We start from the raw sequence: 18,024 nt of genomic DNA on the forward strand, positions 1-18,024 counted from the left end.
CGTTAGCGATATCGTTGCGTGTAAAGCCCCCTTTAGTCAATGAAAATAAGAGCTGTGGATATGTATTATGTACAGACCTGGTGAATCCCATATGAGACTACAGAGAAGATGTGGATATATAGTACATACAGATCGTGTGTATCCTCCACAGGACAATTTTTTTCACGGAACCATAGACTTGAATGGCCAAGTGCCGTCCGATTCTCAGAGGAACATTGTACATATGGGGAATTTTTTTCACATGCAGAATCACTTAGAAAAGTTACAAATTTTTTGCTCAACTCAAAGCTGCACAATAATTTTGTTATTTTTATCCATAGCACGTGTAACTCATGACTGGAATAAGATTTCTGCAATAGTGAACGGAGGTGTCTGTGACTTGTGAGATGTTCCTGATTCATTAAAGGGAATATGTCAGCAGGTTTTTGCTACCTCATCTGAGAGCTGCATAAAGTAGGCAAAGAGATCCTGAATCCAACGATATATCACTTAGATTACTGGGTGCAGCCATATTGACACAAGCCAAAATTTAGATTTTGTATGTAGCAATGCTGAGATAGCTGTCCCTGCCCATGTGATGCCCCTGCACTAGTCAAGGTGACACAGGTAACTGCACTCCTGTCCTTATAGTGCAGAACCCACCCTCCTTGGTTCCAGGTTCCACCCAGTGGTATTGCTACCAAACGCATTCAAACCCCCAATCCACACTCACACCAGTACAGGACAGACAAGCCAGTGGGTAGGTCTAGAAAGGAGAGAGCCGTCCAATGAAGGGTTAAGCAGACTGGTGGGAGGTGACAAGTCAGTCGGCTACAGGGGAGCAAAGGGAGAGGAAGTGAAGTAGAAACTCTCCAGAGGGAGAGGGAATCAGGGGTTGGACCCCCCAGGAGAAGTGAAGTAGTGGCCCTCAGAGTGTGAGGGCCGAGGAGTCGAAGCTCCCGAGAGATCGGACTAAATTGGGACACAGCAAAAGCAATACTATTGGGAGCGGATACCTGGACGTGCTGTCCTTCCCAAGCAGCAGTGGTGCACTGGGACTTTTGGTTCACCTGCAGCATGTGTGTAATGACTTTAAAAAACATCATCCAGCACCACGATAACCGGCCTGAGTGAGTACATGGTCATCCCCTGCTTCCAGCAAGCCTGCACTCCCCTGCACCCCACCATCCAGAGTCCCGGGGCCTTCCCTACCTGTGGAGGGTAACGTCATCTGGCTGTCCCCATTCCATCACCATTCCATTCCATCACCCCGGGTACTCCCAACGGCAGCGGCGGCACTCCCCGTTACCGTACACCACGGGTGGCGTCACGAACTATGTCTCCCCTGTAAATACCCCCTTCTTCATTTGAGTGAGGCCCCTAGCCCCTGGGGCCGGAGGCCCTCGAGCCACGAGTAATCACCCCCGGATCCGAGCGGTTCGACCGCTGCAGGGGTGGCACACCCACACCAGGCTTTCAGTGTACATTTTCATAGACAGAAACTGCTAATCACAGGAGGGTACGGAGCCGGACTATAGCTCCGGAGCTGCTCAGTCCACTAAGGATAAATCTAAGAGGCCTAAACTAACATTGAAGGTAAACAAAAACAGACTTTAAGATAAGACACTCATTGAAAAATTCTTTGTTTTAACTCATGCAGCATGCTGTCTTCAGATTACATTGCAGAAACCTGCTGATCGAGAGTCCCTTTAAGAGGACACACTTCTTCATCAAGATTGGTCTTGATTGGGGTCTAAAATTACATACTGTGCCTCCAAATACCTAGGCTGATGTATAACAGAGGTATAAAGACCTTTCTCTATAATCTGCACCTAACCTGAGAAAAAAGTACCAAATTGTATTACGTTCAATTGAAGGCATTAATATATAGACAGATGGTCAGCAAATCATGAAATATGATCAATTGATCTATTGCACCTAACAGTCTGTTTCTTATTTCTAGGGGCGCCTTCTCAGTGGTCAGAAGATGTGTGAAGCTCTGCACAGGGCATGAATATGCAGCAAAGATTATAAATACGAAGAAGTTATCAGCACGAGGTAAGGGACAAAAAAAGGTTTGATGATCTTCAGGTCCTGATGTTCAAATAGTCTAAACTAAAAAGAAAAATTATGAAGTAAAGTAAGACCTTAAATTCTAGGATGAATCACAATGAAATAGAAAGTTATAAGTAAATGATTCATTAAAAGAAGTGATTAGGAGCCATTATCTGTCTGAATGAGAAGACATTGCTTATTAAAGAAGCACTCCCATCAAAATTTTTATCCTCTTAATATATTGCAATCATTATATTATATTATATATGACTATGTATTTGCAATTGCTCATTTTGCCCTTTTACTCAGTTAATTCTTCTCTTTTCCATTAAGTCTCTGACATCACGTGATTAAAAAAGGACTAGCTGAATACTTCTAAGCGCTTTGTAGAAACAGGAACTGTTTCACTGTATGAGTCATCACTGCAAATGTGAATGACATGGGGGAGAGAGTTGAAAAGGGGATGACTTATGCTGGGATAAACAGGACTTCCTGTTTCTACGTAGATCAGAGAAAAGAGAAGAATTAACTGGGTAGAAAGTCTAAATACTGTAAGCAATTGTTAGGACACAGTGTTATATAATATGATGATTGCAATATATTAAGAGGATCAATACTTTGATGGGAGTTCTTCTAAGATGGACCTCCACGCCAGATGTTTCTTTGTTCTTTGATGTAGACGCAATTATTTTCTCACATTATGAAAACACCTTTTTATAATGCTGCAGTATCCATTATATAATTGTACAGCACCCACATTATCCAACATACCAAAGGGAGAAGCTCCTGGTATCAAAATCCATCATTCTACAGGTTTATCAGGTCAAAGGGATCAAAAGGATAGAAGGCACCTGGGCATACCAAGGGTTATCACAGTACAAAAATTTAGCAGGACACATAAGTGTCCTGATAATATTTATTTTCTTGATGTGTTCACAGCTGTCCAGTTCTCCATCTTTAGTCTGTTGACATGCTATTTTTAAGATCTGAGGTCCTTGGTGACTATAGATGCATAGTATTGTAATGTAACACCCCTCTATCCATAGAAATGCACAATTTGTTCAACCCAATAGAAGTAAATAGGAGCTAAGGAAATTGTTCAACTTTTCCTAATGATCAGTGAAAAAAACATATAAAACATTATATATCATCTAGCCCACCTTCAAGGAATTACCATTATTTCATTTCTTACGGCACATCTCTCAGTAGTAGATGGTTCAGCTTCATAAGCATTCTGTCAGCACTACAGGTGCTGTAACTTCACTTCCCTCACTTCTCAACTTCCCAGCATGCAATGCTCCTGTCATTGTACAGTGGCTGGCCTGCCCGCGAACTGGAAGCCCACCCCTATGTTATGCTTGTATATGGTTTGACAGACAAGAGAACAGAAACAGAGAGGAAGTCTCATCGCCACGTCCTGAAATCCATCTTAGTGTTTCTGCTGCTAGTGACAGATTACACTTGACAACAGGCAACGGATGGCAATATACATAGAGTGATCTGTCAGGGGTAAGACATAGAGATGATATTCAAATTTGTAAACTTTTTCCAAAACTTTGATTTACCATAAATTGATATTACTCCGATTGCCCTGAAAAGTCATTTATAACACTTTTAGGTTTCCTAGGACTATATAAACCTGTATCATTACCTTTCAAGCTCTTTAATGCAAAAACTTTAGCAATGTAACAGTGACAGTAACATATAGTATATCACAAAAGTGAGTACACCCATCACATTTTTCTAAATATTTTATTATATTGTTTCATGGGACACCACGGAAGATTTGACCCTGTGATACAATGTACAGTAACCAGTGTACAGCTTGTATAACAGGATAAATTTGGTGTCCTCTAAATGACTCAACACACAGCCATTAATGTTTAAACTGCTGGCAACAAAAGTGAGTACACCCCTAAGTGAAAATGGATAAATTATGCCCAATTAGCCATTTTCCCTCCCCCATGTCATGTGATTCATTAGTGTTACAAGGTCTCATGTGTGAATGGGGAGCAGGGGTGTTACATTTGGTGTTATCCCTCACACACTCTCTCATACTGGTCACTGGAAGTTCAACATGGCTCCTCATGGCAAAGAATTCTCTGAGGATCTGAAAAAAAGAATTGTTGCTCTACATAAAGATGGCCGAGGCTATAAGAAGATTGCCAACACCCTGAAACTGAGCTGCAGCACGGTGGCCAAGACCATACAAGGTTTAACAAGACAGGTTCCACTCAGAACAGGCCTCGCCATGGTCAACCAAAGAAACTGAGTGGACGTGCTCAGCATCATATCCAGAGGTTGTCTTTTCAAAATAGATGTATGAGTGCTGCCAGCATTGCTGCATTAAATTGGTCTGCATGGCTGTCATCCCAGAAGGAAGCCTCTTCTAAATATGATGCCCAAGAAAGCACATAAACAGTTTTCTGAAGACAAACAAGACTAAACAACCATGGATTTCTGGAACCATGTCCTGTGGTCTGATGAGAAAAAGATAACCTTATTTGGTTCAGATGCTGTCAGGCGTGTGTGGCAGCAACCAGGTGAGGAGCACAAAGACAAGTGTGTCCTGCCTACATTAAGCATGGTGGTGGGAGTGTCATGGTTTGGGGCTGCATGATGCTGCCAACTGTGGGGAACTACAGTTTATTGTGGGAACCATGAATGCCAACATGTACTATGACATACTGAAGCAGATTATGATCCCATGCCTTCGGAAACTGTATTCCAACATGATAACGACCCCAAACACAGCTTCAAGATGACCACTGCCTTGCTAAAAAAAACTGAGAGTAAAAGTGCTGGACTGGCCAAGTGTCTCCAGACCTAAACCCTATTGAGCATCTGTGGGGCACCCTGAAACAGAAGGTGGCGGAGAGTAAGGTCTCTAACATCCATCAGCTCCATGATGTCGTCATGGAAGATGGAAGAGGATCCAGCGGCTCCTGTGAGGGTTTAGTGACCTCCATGCCCAAGAGAGCTAAGACAGTGCTTTAACATAATAGTGGCCACACAAACTACACTTTGGGCACTATGTCGGCCATTTTCATTTAGGGTTCGTACTCACTTTTGTTGCCAGCGGTTTAGACATTAATGGCTGTATGTTGAGTTATTTAGAGACCCCAAATTTACACTGTTATACAAGCTGTATACTGACTACTGTACAGTGTATCAAAGAGTCATATCTTTAGTGTTGTTCCATGAAAAGATATAATAAAATATCTACAAAAATGTGAGGGGTGTACTGACTTTTGTGATATACTGAATATGGCAATGGGAAAACAGGTGATAACTGTTCTTCACTTCTGTGATGTCATACACTGTCTGTAGAATTTGTCCATAGTTTTATGGTTTTCTCTCCTTATAATGAGGTCGTGTAAATCCTTCTCTGGTTGATGCATTCTTTTGCAACATGGAAGCGTCATTCGCAAAATTTTGAGGTTCAGCAGATTACTATAAATACAACAAGAATTCGATTTGCATGGAATTGACTAGCTCATCTCTATTCCTCACCATTAAAGTGCTGATGATCCCCTCCGGTTTTGTTTACTTTCCCTATTTTTTCCTGAGCTCGGAAAACTCATTTAAAGGGGTATTTTGGATTGGTGACAATTCTTAGGTTTGGGTTACATCACCCCAGAATAGAGAAATTGTGTCCACTGATACTTCCCTGGCCACAAGATTAGAGTGAGATAGAGCAGAGTGGAGCAGCTGGTCTATGACATTGAAGGTACAATCATGGCCAGATGCAGCAATGCACTATCTTCGTCAAGGTCATACACTTTGAATAGAGTGGCAGCGAAAGACTGGAAAATCTCTCTCAGGTTGATGCTTTGGAACTTAGAAAAACAGGGACACACAAGATTATGATCCAATTTGACACGTGCCAAATTGTGATAGCTTGATGGCTGGGTGAAAAGGTGAAAAAATGGCAGGTATTGAGGAGTGTTCCTGGTATGTCTTGGTCATAACTTACCATAAGTGGTCACAGGACAGTCAACTGGTGAGCTGCCTGCAGGGTCATGAGCACCAAAGCCTTGTTAAAGAACTTGTCCACTAACATTACATTGAAGGCCTATCCGTAAGATAGGTCATTAATGTCTGTTCAGCTGCTCTTGGTGACGGCGGCAGCAGGTGGCCACAGATATGCTTATGACGCGCCTACCAAGGCAGTGGGGGGCACTCGGAACGGGACAGTTCCTGTTTCAGGGAGGATGTCACGGCGGCAGGGCCCGACTCCGTGACCCTGGTGGTGTCGTTGTCAAATGTGGGGCAAAATATATCTAAGTTGTGACGCCACCTGTGGTATTTGGCAACGTATAGTCGACGCTGCTGGATGGGACCGCTGGGGCAGATGGTGACGCAGCTACGATGGTACAGCTCCCCACAGGTGGAGCTGGGCCCCAGGGCAACCGTGAGAGGATTTTATAAGATGTAGTGCTTTGAATAGCATGGGATTGGCAGTGCAGGCAATGATTCCAGGACTCAGCGGCATGCAGTCATTGGTTCTTTTACTCACAACTGGCAGATCCAGGTTATCACGGCCGGTCAAACACAACCCTCGGAATGCTGTGTCCCATGGTGACGGGATCCAGCTGGTCCCCTGGCAATTCAGAGGCAGAGAACTGGTGTTTCCTTCTGTATCCATTTCCTGGTCGTCCTCCTGCACTGGCTTTGCCCTCCTGCCCTGCACCCTCACACGCAATGCCGGTGTTCGCAGGCCTTGCTTGGGAGGCTCTTCTGTCCTTGTTCCCTTGCCCCCTATGGTCACCTTTTCGGCAGATTCGCATATGGCTGCGGGTTTGGCACATAAAGATACCTCAGCCTCCAGTTTTCTAGCTGAGCCTGGTTGTTCTCCACTAGTCTAGGGGCCGGTTCCCCTTTTCGGCCTAGTCCCTCCACACCAGTGCGTCTCATGTGGTTGCAAGCCCACGGGTGGATCTCTCCCTGCCCGTGACTGTGAGACCCCTTCTTCCTTTCTTGCTTCCTCCTTGTCCTGGGACAAGCTCCAACTACTCCAGTCCTCAGGACTTCTCTCCTCCATGTCCTCTTTCCAACTCCAACTGCCCTACCACTGTTCCCTTCCTTCTGTTCTGACTTCCTACTCCACTCCGTTCTAACTAACCCCACCTCCAGGCTGGCTCTGGGACTGTGCTCTCCCTAAGGAGCAATCTCACCCTAACCAAGGCCTGAAGTGGTGTAGCTATACTAAGAGTGTATATGTGAACAACGACCTGTGCTCTCCTCCTTACCAGGGAATAGGATACCACACCTCTGGCTGATGTGCAGTACCTCTGTGGTGACTGGACCCTCAAGGGTGCCACACTTAGTTCTGGAGCTGTCCAGTCTTTTGGCAGCGGCCGCGGTCGGGTACTGCACATCTGCCTCCTAATGATCTGAATGGGAGGTGGATGTGCACTACCCAGTTGTAGTTACTATTAGGAGATGGGGTAGCTCCGGAACTGAGCATTTCCGGCCATAGGCTGCTGCCGCCAGCAACGAGAACAGCTGATTGGATGCGGGGTGTCGGACCACGGCCAATCGGACATTGATGACCTATTCTAAGGACAGGCCATCAATGTAAAAGTAGTGGACAACTCCTTGCATGTGCTCAGGAGGGGTAGGCAAGCCCAGGGCCAGCATGTATCTAACACTGGCTGCATGGTTGCAGTCATGTATGGTTTACATTCTGAAAGGGTGCAGAGAAAAACATACTTTAACTCTTTCACAACACGCACGTACATGTACAGCGCAAGTGAGAAGTGGGTGAATGTAGTCAGCTCACGAAGTGAGTCCACCCAATACTTGGCAAGTGATGGCTGTGTATTATAGCTAGAACCTGCCTCTTACAATCACGGGTGGAGTAGAGCTCCTCATGCGATTGTTAACTTATTAAAGGGAACCTGTCACCAGAATTTTTGCTAGTAAAGTAAAAGAATTCCCTTCTGCAGCTCCTGGGCTGCATTCTATAAAGGTTCATCTTGCTACTGGCCCCCCTTTCAGACCTAAATAACAACTTTATAAAATATTACCTTTTGCTATGGTAATGAGTTTTGCTGGCCCCGTGGGCGGGCTGTATTTCGTCTGTCATCCCCCCTTCTGCCGCTGTTCACCGTCACCCAGTGTTCATTTATATAGATGAGGCCGCCACCCTCATCTTCCGAAGTGCTCCGGGAGTCTCGTGCATGCCGCTGATCTCCGGAGCTCAGGTAACAGCTGTAGAGAGGCCGGGCTGCACTCCGGAGCTGTCACCTGAGCTCCAGAGATCAGCCCGGCCTGAACTAAACGGCAATCGCCGGGGAATCAATCACTCAGCGCTCGCAGTTTAGTGTACGCTGCACTCCAGAGCTCAGGTGACAGCTCCGGAGTTCAGTGCAGGTAACCACGGCCAGGCCTGGTATTACTGGAGATTCCTCCAGTAGCCAGTCTGACGCTGGCTGCAGCATTTCCGCACCAAATCCGCAGCAAAATGCAACAAACTGCATGCAGATTTGGATGCGGATTTCAGTGTGGTATTTTCCCGCAGGTGCGGAAATCTTACTGAGCCTCCGGAATTTTCTTAAGAAAATTCCTTTTTCTAGTGCGCACAGGGCCTAAAATCCTGGTTTCAAGCTCTGACAGCAACATTTAACATGCGCAAGCATCGGGGCACGTCACCCTATTGAGAACAGTGAAAAGTGAAAAAAAAATGTTTTAAAATTTAAAAAAAAATACAACATAAAAGTTCAAATCACCCACTTTTGCTCCATTACATATAAAGATAATAATAATAATAATAATAATAATATACGCATATGTGGTATTGCCTCATTCAGAAAAGTGTGATCTATCCAAATCTAAAAATAAATAAACAGTAAACACTATAAACAAAAAAAATTCAAGAACTCCAAAATTAAATTTTTGGGTTACTGCAATAGTACATACAAATGTTATAACAACTAAATATAAATATATAAATATGCTGTGTCGCCACTCAAAAAATAAGCCATCACACGGCTCCATCGACCAAAAAAAAAAGACATCACAGGTCTTGGAAATGGTAACACAACCCAAAAAAGTTTGGGGCCAAATTTCAGATTTTTTTTTAACCACTGAAATAATAAAAAAAATGGATATTTTTGGTATTGCCATAATCATGCTGCTGAGGAGAATCATATTAAAAGGTCCTTTTACTAGAAAACGTAGGGCCAATTCTTACTTTCCTGCTGCTTGAAACAAAGACGTAAAATTGCGCCTCTCCCCTGCAGTGTAATATAAACCTGCGGAGAAGAAAATCAAGTCCATCGATGTTTCCGGGGCTTTGTTTTTCCAAACCTTGGTTTGTAAAAATGACCTGAGAACATGATTCTTCAGGTCAGTGTAATTACTGTGATACCAGGCTTCGATAGATTTTTTTTTTTTTTTTTAAAAACAAAACAAAAACAAACATTTTTGGGTTGATATTTTTTGAGCGCTATAACATTTTTACGCTTCCTTCCATGGAGCTGTGTGAGGGCTTTTTGTTTGGTGTGCTGATGTTTTTATTAATTTCAATTTGGCGCACATAGGACATTTTGAATGTTTTTTATTACATCTTTTTAGGAAGATGATGTGAGAAAAAACGCACTTCTGCCATTTCAATTTTATTTTCTAATTATTTATATTTTGATGATTTTGATAGAACAGATTCAGATTTTTACAGAAGCCTTGACACCAACTATGCTTATTTTTATTTCTTTATTTTTAACAAGAAAGAAGGGGATGATTTGAGCTTTTATTTATATTTTTACAGACATTTTTATATTTAACTATATTTTTTAGTATCCTTAGGGGACTTGAACATGCAATCATCGGATTATGTATACTACGGAATATACTGCAATACTATAATATTTCAGTATATCGGACAAATCATGGTCTCCATGAAAGGTTAGCCTGTGGCTCAGCTTTATGAGGACCAAAATGGTAGTGATGGGGTTCTTCGAATGTGTAATGCTCCTAACATAAATATAGAGGCAGTAATCCTTGTCATTTGGCACAATACTTTATTAACATAGACTAAGTTCACACTTCCGTTGTTTTGCATCAGTCACAATCCGTAGCCTTGAGGAATTACGGTATCCTGCAAAATATTTTGCAGCAATCCTGTTTTTTCCCATAGGCTTCTATTAGTGACGGATTGTGACTGATGATGCTGCGTTGCATCCGCTGCGTCGCGGTCAGTCGTTTTTTAACTGACTGCCGGGCGCGAGCAACGCAGCCTGTAACGTTTTTTGAGCAGCGCGATCCGTAGGATTTCGCTGCGCATGTGCTCTCTGGCTCCTCGTCCCCGTAACCAGGATAAACATCGGGTAACCAAGCAATGCGCTTTGGTTAGTTACCCGGTATTTACAGTGGTTACGGGTGCATGGAGCCCGCGCTAAGCTGGTATCCAAGATAAATATCGGGTAACCAAGCAAAAAGTGCTTTGCTTTTAGTTACCCGATATTTACCCTGGATACAGTGTGCAAGGAGGCCGACACTTCCCTTCCCCACTCGGCTCCGCCCCCTCCTGCACTCCGCATGTGTACACACACACTCACACACACACTCACACACACTCACTCACTTGTCCCCAGCCCTGCAGTCCCCGCGGCACTGACGTCCTCAGCTCCATGACCCCGCTCGGCTCCGCCCCCTCCCGCATTCCGCATGTACACACGCATGTAGACGCACACACACACACACACACACACACAAACACATACACACATACACACACACTCACTCACCTGTCCCTAGCCATGCAGACCGCGGCACTGACGTCCTCAGCTCCGCCCCCCGAACTCCGCCCCCCGCACACAACGGAGTCCGACAAAGAAATTCTTTTCTTTGTCACCGTTGTCATTCGTTGTACAACACATCAGTCACATGCGTCAAGCAAAACAACGGAAGTGTGAACTTAGCCATAGCCATGTAAAACGTCACCTGAAAGCTTATGGATTAATACATATGTACAGGGATCAGAACCAATAACAATACATGAATATTATTATTATTATTATTTATTATTATAGCGCCATTTAGTTCATGGCGCTTTACATGTGAAAAAGGTATACATAAAAACTAGTACAACAATCATTAACAATACAAAACAGACTGGTATAGGAGGAGAGAGGACCCTGCCCACGAGGGCTCACAGTCTACAGGGAATGGGTGAGGGTACAATAGGTGAGGACAGAGCTGGTTGTGCTGTAGTGTACTGGACTGAGGGTTATTGTAGATTGTAGGCTTGTTGGAAGAGGTGGTTCTTCAGGTTCCTCGTGAAGATTTCCATGGTAGGAGAGAGTTTGATATGGTGGAGTAGAGCGTTCCAGAGTATGGGGGAGGCACAGGAGAAATCTTGTATGTGATTGTGGGAGGAGGAGATAAGAGAGGAGCAGAGAAGGAGATCTTGTGAGGATCTGAGGTTGCGTGCAGGTAGGTTTCAGGAGACTAGGTCACAGATGTAAGGAGGGAACAGGTTGTGAATGACTTTGTATGTCATGGATAATGTTTTGAACTGGAGTCTTTGGGCAATGGGAAGCCAGTGAAGGGATTGGCAGACTGGCGAGGCTGGGGGATAGCGAGGGGAGAAGTGGATTAAGTGGGCCACAGAGTTTAGGACAGATTGGACAGAGTGTTGGAAGGTAGGCCAGACAGCAGCAGGTTGCAGTAGTCGAGGCGGAAGATGATGAGGGCATGTACTAATGTAATATAGAACCAGAGCCAACATCAGCACAGAAATACAGCACTAGGACCACCATCAGTACAGGAATACAACACCAGAACCAAATTAGTACATGAATATATCACTAGAATCAGAATCAGTACATGAATAGATCACCAGAACTATCATTACTATATGCACACAGGACTTTAACCACCATCAGTACACAAATACAGCAACCAGAACCATTATCAATACATGAATAAAGGTGAGAACCACCATCAGTACCGTTTTTTTCCAAAAATAAGCTCTACCCCGAAAATAAGCCCTAGCAGGAGTTTTCAGCATATTCAGCTTAAGGCTTAAATATAAGCCCTACCCCAAAAATAAGCCCTAGTCGCAATTCAATAATGAAGTGTCCATGCAGTTAAAAAAGTTAAAAAATACTGCAAGACACTTAATTATAGAAAGCAGACTCCCCCAAAAGAGAAAAGAAAGAAGACCCTACAATCACACTAACCAGACGCAGAACAGGAGGACCTGCAGTGGAACGCACACCCACACACATCAGATCGCACACACACACATCAGATCGCGCACACAATCTCCTCACACATCAGAGAGCACACACACATCAGATCGCACACACTCACCATATACGGCGATACTGATTGCTTCTGGCCAGCAGGGGAACCTGGAACATAGTGTAGTGAAGCATGAGGACCAACGGTGGAACGTATTAAGGACCTTCGGTGGAATGTACCAATGTGTTCCACTGCATGTCCGCTATGCATTCCACCGTAGGTCCTCGCGCTCCTCTGCACTGCGTCCCATCGGCTGACCAGAAGCAGTTGGTATCGCCAAATGTGGTAAGTGTGTATGTGTTCTGATGTGTGATTGTGTGTGCGATCTGATGTGTGTGTTTACGTATGAGTATGAGTGCGTGTGTGTGATCTGATGTATGTGAGAGTGTCAGCCAGAAGCAGGGCAGGACCGTGTGGAGCATACCTGCTAGGAGAGCCCTCTGAAGATTGTAGGAAGACCTGGGAGCCACGTAGACATCTGGGGTCTAGTAAGTATGATTCTCCTGGGAAGAGGAGGTCTAGTAAGTATCATTCTCCTGGGAAGAGGAGTCTGCTTGTTTGGGGGTAAACTTACCCCCAACTGTGTTTCCCTGAGAATAAGTCCTACCCTGGATATAAGACCTAGTGCATATTTGGGGCAAAAGAGAATATAAGACAGTGTATTATTTTAAGAGAAACATGGTACATGAATACAGCACCAGAAGAACCATTAGTACCTAAACATAGCACCAGAACCATCAAGAGTGCATGAATACACCACTAGAACATTATAAATACATCTATAAAGCACCATAACCAACACCAGTGCATGAATACACCACCAGAACCATCACTAGTACATGAATGCATAACCAGAACCATCGTCAGTACCTGAATACAGCAGCATAAAAGCAATGAATATATCACCAAACATAGGCAATAGAGACAATATTTCAAAAGAATGTGAACAAAGAAAATGGATGGCACTCATCACATATAATCTTCATTGATGAAAAATCATATAATAAGTGCACATCAGTAAGCATAGAGTACATAAGATGTGCTTTAGGCAATGACTGTTTGTCTTACAATATGATTTTATGGGCCTTTCATATGAGAACATGAATATAGCACCAAGATCATGATCATTATCTAAAAGTAGCATCAGAACCATCATCAGTGCATGAAAAAAGCACCAAATCCAACATCAGAACCATCATCAGTACATAAATACAGCACCAGTACGATGTTGTTCATCGTTCCTGCGGCAGCACACATCACTATGTGTGACACCGCAGGAACGAGGAACCTCACCTTACCTGCGGCCGCCGGGAATGAGGAAGGAGGTGGGCGGGATATTACATCCCGCTCATCTCCGCCCCTCCGCTTCGATTGGGTGGCCACTTAGTGATGTTGCTGTGATGCCAAACGAACCGCCCCTTAGAAAGGAGGCGGTTCGCCGGTCACAGCGACGTCGCTGGGCAGGTAAGTAGTGTGACGGCTCCTAACGATTTTGTGTGCCACGGGCAGCGATTTGCCCGTGACGCACAAACGATGGGGGCGGGTACGCACGCTAGCGATCTTGATAGCGAGATCGCAATGTGTAAAGCGGCCTTTAGGCTCTGTTGCCAAAAGTTCTTTTGCAACTTAACATCAGATCAAAACATTAAATATCATTGTTCAAGACAGCAGACAATCTGGAAATAAAGAGGGACTTGCATTTGGAGCGGAAATAATAAATTGGCCGAAAAACGGAGGAAACGGCATAACTGCTGACAACAAAAATAATGCAAACTTTAGGAATAGTGGAATGAACTATCTCTCTAGGGATGAGTTCTGATGATAAGGGAGAGGCAGGTAAATAAAAGGCCCCAAAACCATCACAATGACCCTTGTGAGTAGACGCTGAACCTGTCATTACTAGAAAGAAAACGTATCCATTCCGATGATATTTTCGGCAATTGCTGATTAGGTATTTATGTGGTGGAATGGGATTATTAATGAGACTACCTTTGGGAAGCCGGGGGAGATGCGCTCACAATGTAAAATGCTGACAACAGCCTGAATCTGAGTAAGTTGCCAACATCTGTTGGGTAAATCCTAATAGCATGTGTAGCGTATCGTCGCCGCGCACATGCAGACACGGCACTTTATCATACAGGAGGACATTTATTACAAATTGGTGCATGGCTGCATAGGTTACAATGCACACCATCAACTTTTTTTATGGCCTAGAAAAATTAAAATCTGTGATTGGTTGCCGTCACAGGCCCTTGATTTGCACAAATGGGTACACGGGATATTTTTAAGTCATGCTCCAGTTTTCATGATCTCTGGTTATTCATAAAGATCAAATTACAGGGAAGTTAATTTTGCATGTACACACTCAAGGGCTAGAGACAACAGATCCTTCACTTTCATCCACTATTGATTTATATACAAGGGCATTAACTATTAAATTAATTCAACTTCAATAAAAAAGTAAATAAAAAAATGTTTTATTGACAATTACAGAGGGGACAACATTTCACCTATCCTAAAGAGAGAAAAACCATAATAAGACAACATTAGCTGTTCTTATCAAGTTATGTACATTATCATGGGTGACTAGGGGACACAGGGAAACCTATGCTGGCCCTAGGATGTGGGCCCCAGCGCTCACCCTTACCCCAGAGGTACCCTTAAATGTAGTGAGATCTAGGCCCCCAACTTGGTCCTGTCTCCTGTCCAGCCCTGACCTAATAACCCCGCACCCCCTCACCCAGGGGTGGGCTGGACACCAAGTAATAAACCTCCCACAAGAGAAAGACAAGGGGGTAGGCTGAGGCTACACGGGGTTATGTGCGAGTCCTCTCATGACCTCGGCTCATGCTCGCAGCGGGAGTCGAGTGTCATGCGAGGGTCATGCGACTGTGGTCGGATCGTGCGATCAGACCACAGCTGCAGAGGGGAGGGCTGGCGCTGTGGAGGGGAGGGCCGACCCTACGGAGGAGAGGGAGGGATTTATCTGCCCATCTCCTCCATTGCCGGCTATTGAGATTCTCGCACTGCACTCGTATTACACTGGTGTAACGCGAGTGCAGTGCGATGTTTCTCTCGCCCCATAGACTTCTATAGATGCGAGTGAAACAGGATTGCATTCCACCCGCAGCATGCTGCCACTTTTTTCTCTGTCCGATTAGAGATGAGAAAATAATCGCTCACGGGAGCTGTCCCATAGAGTAATATTGGTATGAGTGGAATGCGATTTTTTTATCGCATTCCACTAGCACCGTTTTTCTCGTCGTGTGTCCTAGGCTGTAAACTGAAACTTAGGCACACAGCAAATATCCACAGAGGAGAGACAAAAAGAAACCAGAGGGGATAAACCAAAGAGGAAGGAGAAAGTTACACCAAGGAACTTTCATATAGCGCAAACAACAAATCACTCGTCACCAAAAGGAAGATCGCTGGGATATTGTAACAGCTATCTTCAGCAATAACTCATAAAACTTCCCAGACTTAAGCAAGAGGAGACCAGCTAAAGGTGGTGATTAGCAACCTGGTTCTCTGAGAAGCCGCACACTGCTCCAGGAGGCAATAACTCCAAAAGCGCCCAAAGCAGTGGTAATATAACAGCCGACGCCCGGCAGAGCAGACCTTCTCAATAGAAGCCAGGTTGCTTGGTGGACTCAGAAGTGTATACAGAATCCAACATGGTAGTAGGAAACTGTGGGTGTCGATCCGGGAAGCGTATGATAGGTTGTTTGTTGGACATAGTTTTAACATGGTAATAGCGATTTGCAAACGCAGATTCAGACCGCGCATGACAAACATACTATGTTAGTGCGTAACACATCCGTAAACAGGCGATTGATCAATTTTGCACTTTAGTTTTTTCTTCAGAGTCAGAACTTTTTTTACTGTTACATCAATATTATCGTAGAAGGGCTTGCTTGTTTTATAGAACAAGTTGTGCTTTTGAATAACACCATTCACTTTACTATATAATATAACCTGCCCTGCTGGTGCATTGTCGCTGTGGCGATGGTTGGCACACGGTTCCGCACCATTAAGTTCGGGACCCACTCAGAGGTTCGCCGTGACGTGGCAGTGGCTTCATACAGTCTGATCAGAATGTTAAACCAAGAACCTCATGTTCAGGTATTTCATTTTTTGCCTAGCGGCATTAGATCAACTTATGAATGTTGGATGTGCGGCCATTTCTTTTTTTCTACCACATTGTTTACCATATAATGTACTAATGGGAAAATAAATGCAAAGTAAAATGTTGAAAGATGAAAAAGCCTCAATTCAATCATTGTTTATAGGTTTTGTGTCCATTGTGAGGTAAAAATGACATTGCAACATGATTTTTGAGATTGGTATGATTATGGAAATATCAAGATTTTATCATTTCTATTCTATATTTTAGTGATTAAAATTGTTTTGAACTTCGTAAAAAAAAAAAAAAAAAAAGGTTTTCTGAGATTCACATCTTTGCATATGAATGGACGATAGCAGGGACAGCATTAAGCACGTAAGAGCCTTAAGCGGGCTTTACACACTGCGATATCAGTCCCGATATCGCTAGCGTGGGTACCCGCCCCCATCTGTTGCGTGACACAGGCAAATCGCTGCCCGTGCCGCACAACATCGCCCAGACCCGTCACACAACATCGCCGAGACCCAGACCCGTCACTGTGACCGGCGAACCGCCTCCTTTCTAAGGGGGCGGTCTGTGTGGCGTCACAGCGACGTCACTGAGCGGCCGCCCAATAGCAGCGGAGGGGCGGAGCTGAGCAGGACGTAACATCCCGCCCACCTCCTTCCTTCCGCATAGCGGCCGGGAGGCAGGTAAGGAGAGCTTCCTCGTTCCTGCGGTGTCACACGGAACAATGTGTGCTGCCGCAGGAACGAAGAACAACCTCGTTACTGCTGCAGTAACGATATTTGAGAATGGACCCCCATGTCACCGATGAGCGATTTTGCACGTTTTTGCAACGATGCAAAATCGCTCATCGGTGTCACATGCAACGGCATCGCTAATGCGGCCGGATGTGAGTCACCAATTCCGTGACCCCAACGAGTTCGCATTAGCGATGTCGTAGCATGTAAAGCCCCCTTTAGAGTGGTACTGTTTCCAAGAAACCTTTCTTAAAATTCAACCACTCTCAGCTGTCAGCTTTTACCTGCCGCCCAATATTCAATCCAAGCGCAATTTTCCTTACAGTAAACAGACAGACCCTAATCTACATTTTATGGACTAAAATTATTTTGAACTGTGTAAAAAACAAAAGTTTTATGAGATTTACATCTTTGCATATGAATAGACGATAGCAGGGACAGCATTAAGCATGAGATTATGGTTCCAAGAGCTATTTCTTAAAAAGGCACCCACTCTCAGCTATCAGATTTAACTTGCTGCCCAGTATCCACCCCATCCCAATTTGCCTTACACTAAACAGATATACCCTATTTTATATTTTAAAGACTAAAATTGTTTTGAACTTGGTAAAAAAATACAACAACAAAACAGAAATGTTTTCTGAGATTCATATCTTCTCATATGGATGGACGATAGCAGGGGCAGAATTAAGCATCTAAGTGTGGTACTGTTTCCAAGAGCCCTGTCCTAAAAAAAATCATCCACTCTCAGCCATCAGCTTTTACCTGCTGCCCAGTATTCACCCCAAGCGCAATTTCCCTTACACTAAACAGACCCTATTAGGCAAAAATTTGCAAAACCAATATTACAAACCACAAGGCGTAACACAAAAA

General features: G+C 44.2%; 1 protein-coding gene across 16 annotated transcripts in view; it reads left to right on the forward strand.

Annotated features, from left to right (window-relative positions):
* CAMK2B (calcium/calmodulin dependent protein kinase II beta) overlaps positions 1-18,024 on the forward strand; it is a 243,909-nt gene that overhangs the window by 30,195 nt on the left and 195,690 nt on the right. For all 16 annotated transcript variants that reach the window (XM_075346281.1, XM_075346296.1, XM_075346283.1 and 13 more), the window contains exon 2: positions 1,943-2,037. In XM_075346281.1, coding sequence (XP_075202396.1) covers positions 1,943-2,037 — 95 coding nt within the window. The remainder of the gene's footprint in view (positions 1-1,942; positions 2,038-18,024) is intronic.

The sequence above is a fragment of the Anomaloglossus baeobatrachus genome, chromosome 4, assembly GCF_048569485.1.
Source record: "Anomaloglossus baeobatrachus isolate aAnoBae1 chromosome 4, aAnoBae1.hap1, whole genome shotgun sequence".
In the NCBI taxonomy this organism is placed as follows: Eukaryota; Metazoa; Chordata; class Amphibia; order Anura; family Aromobatidae; genus Anomaloglossus; species Anomaloglossus baeobatrachus.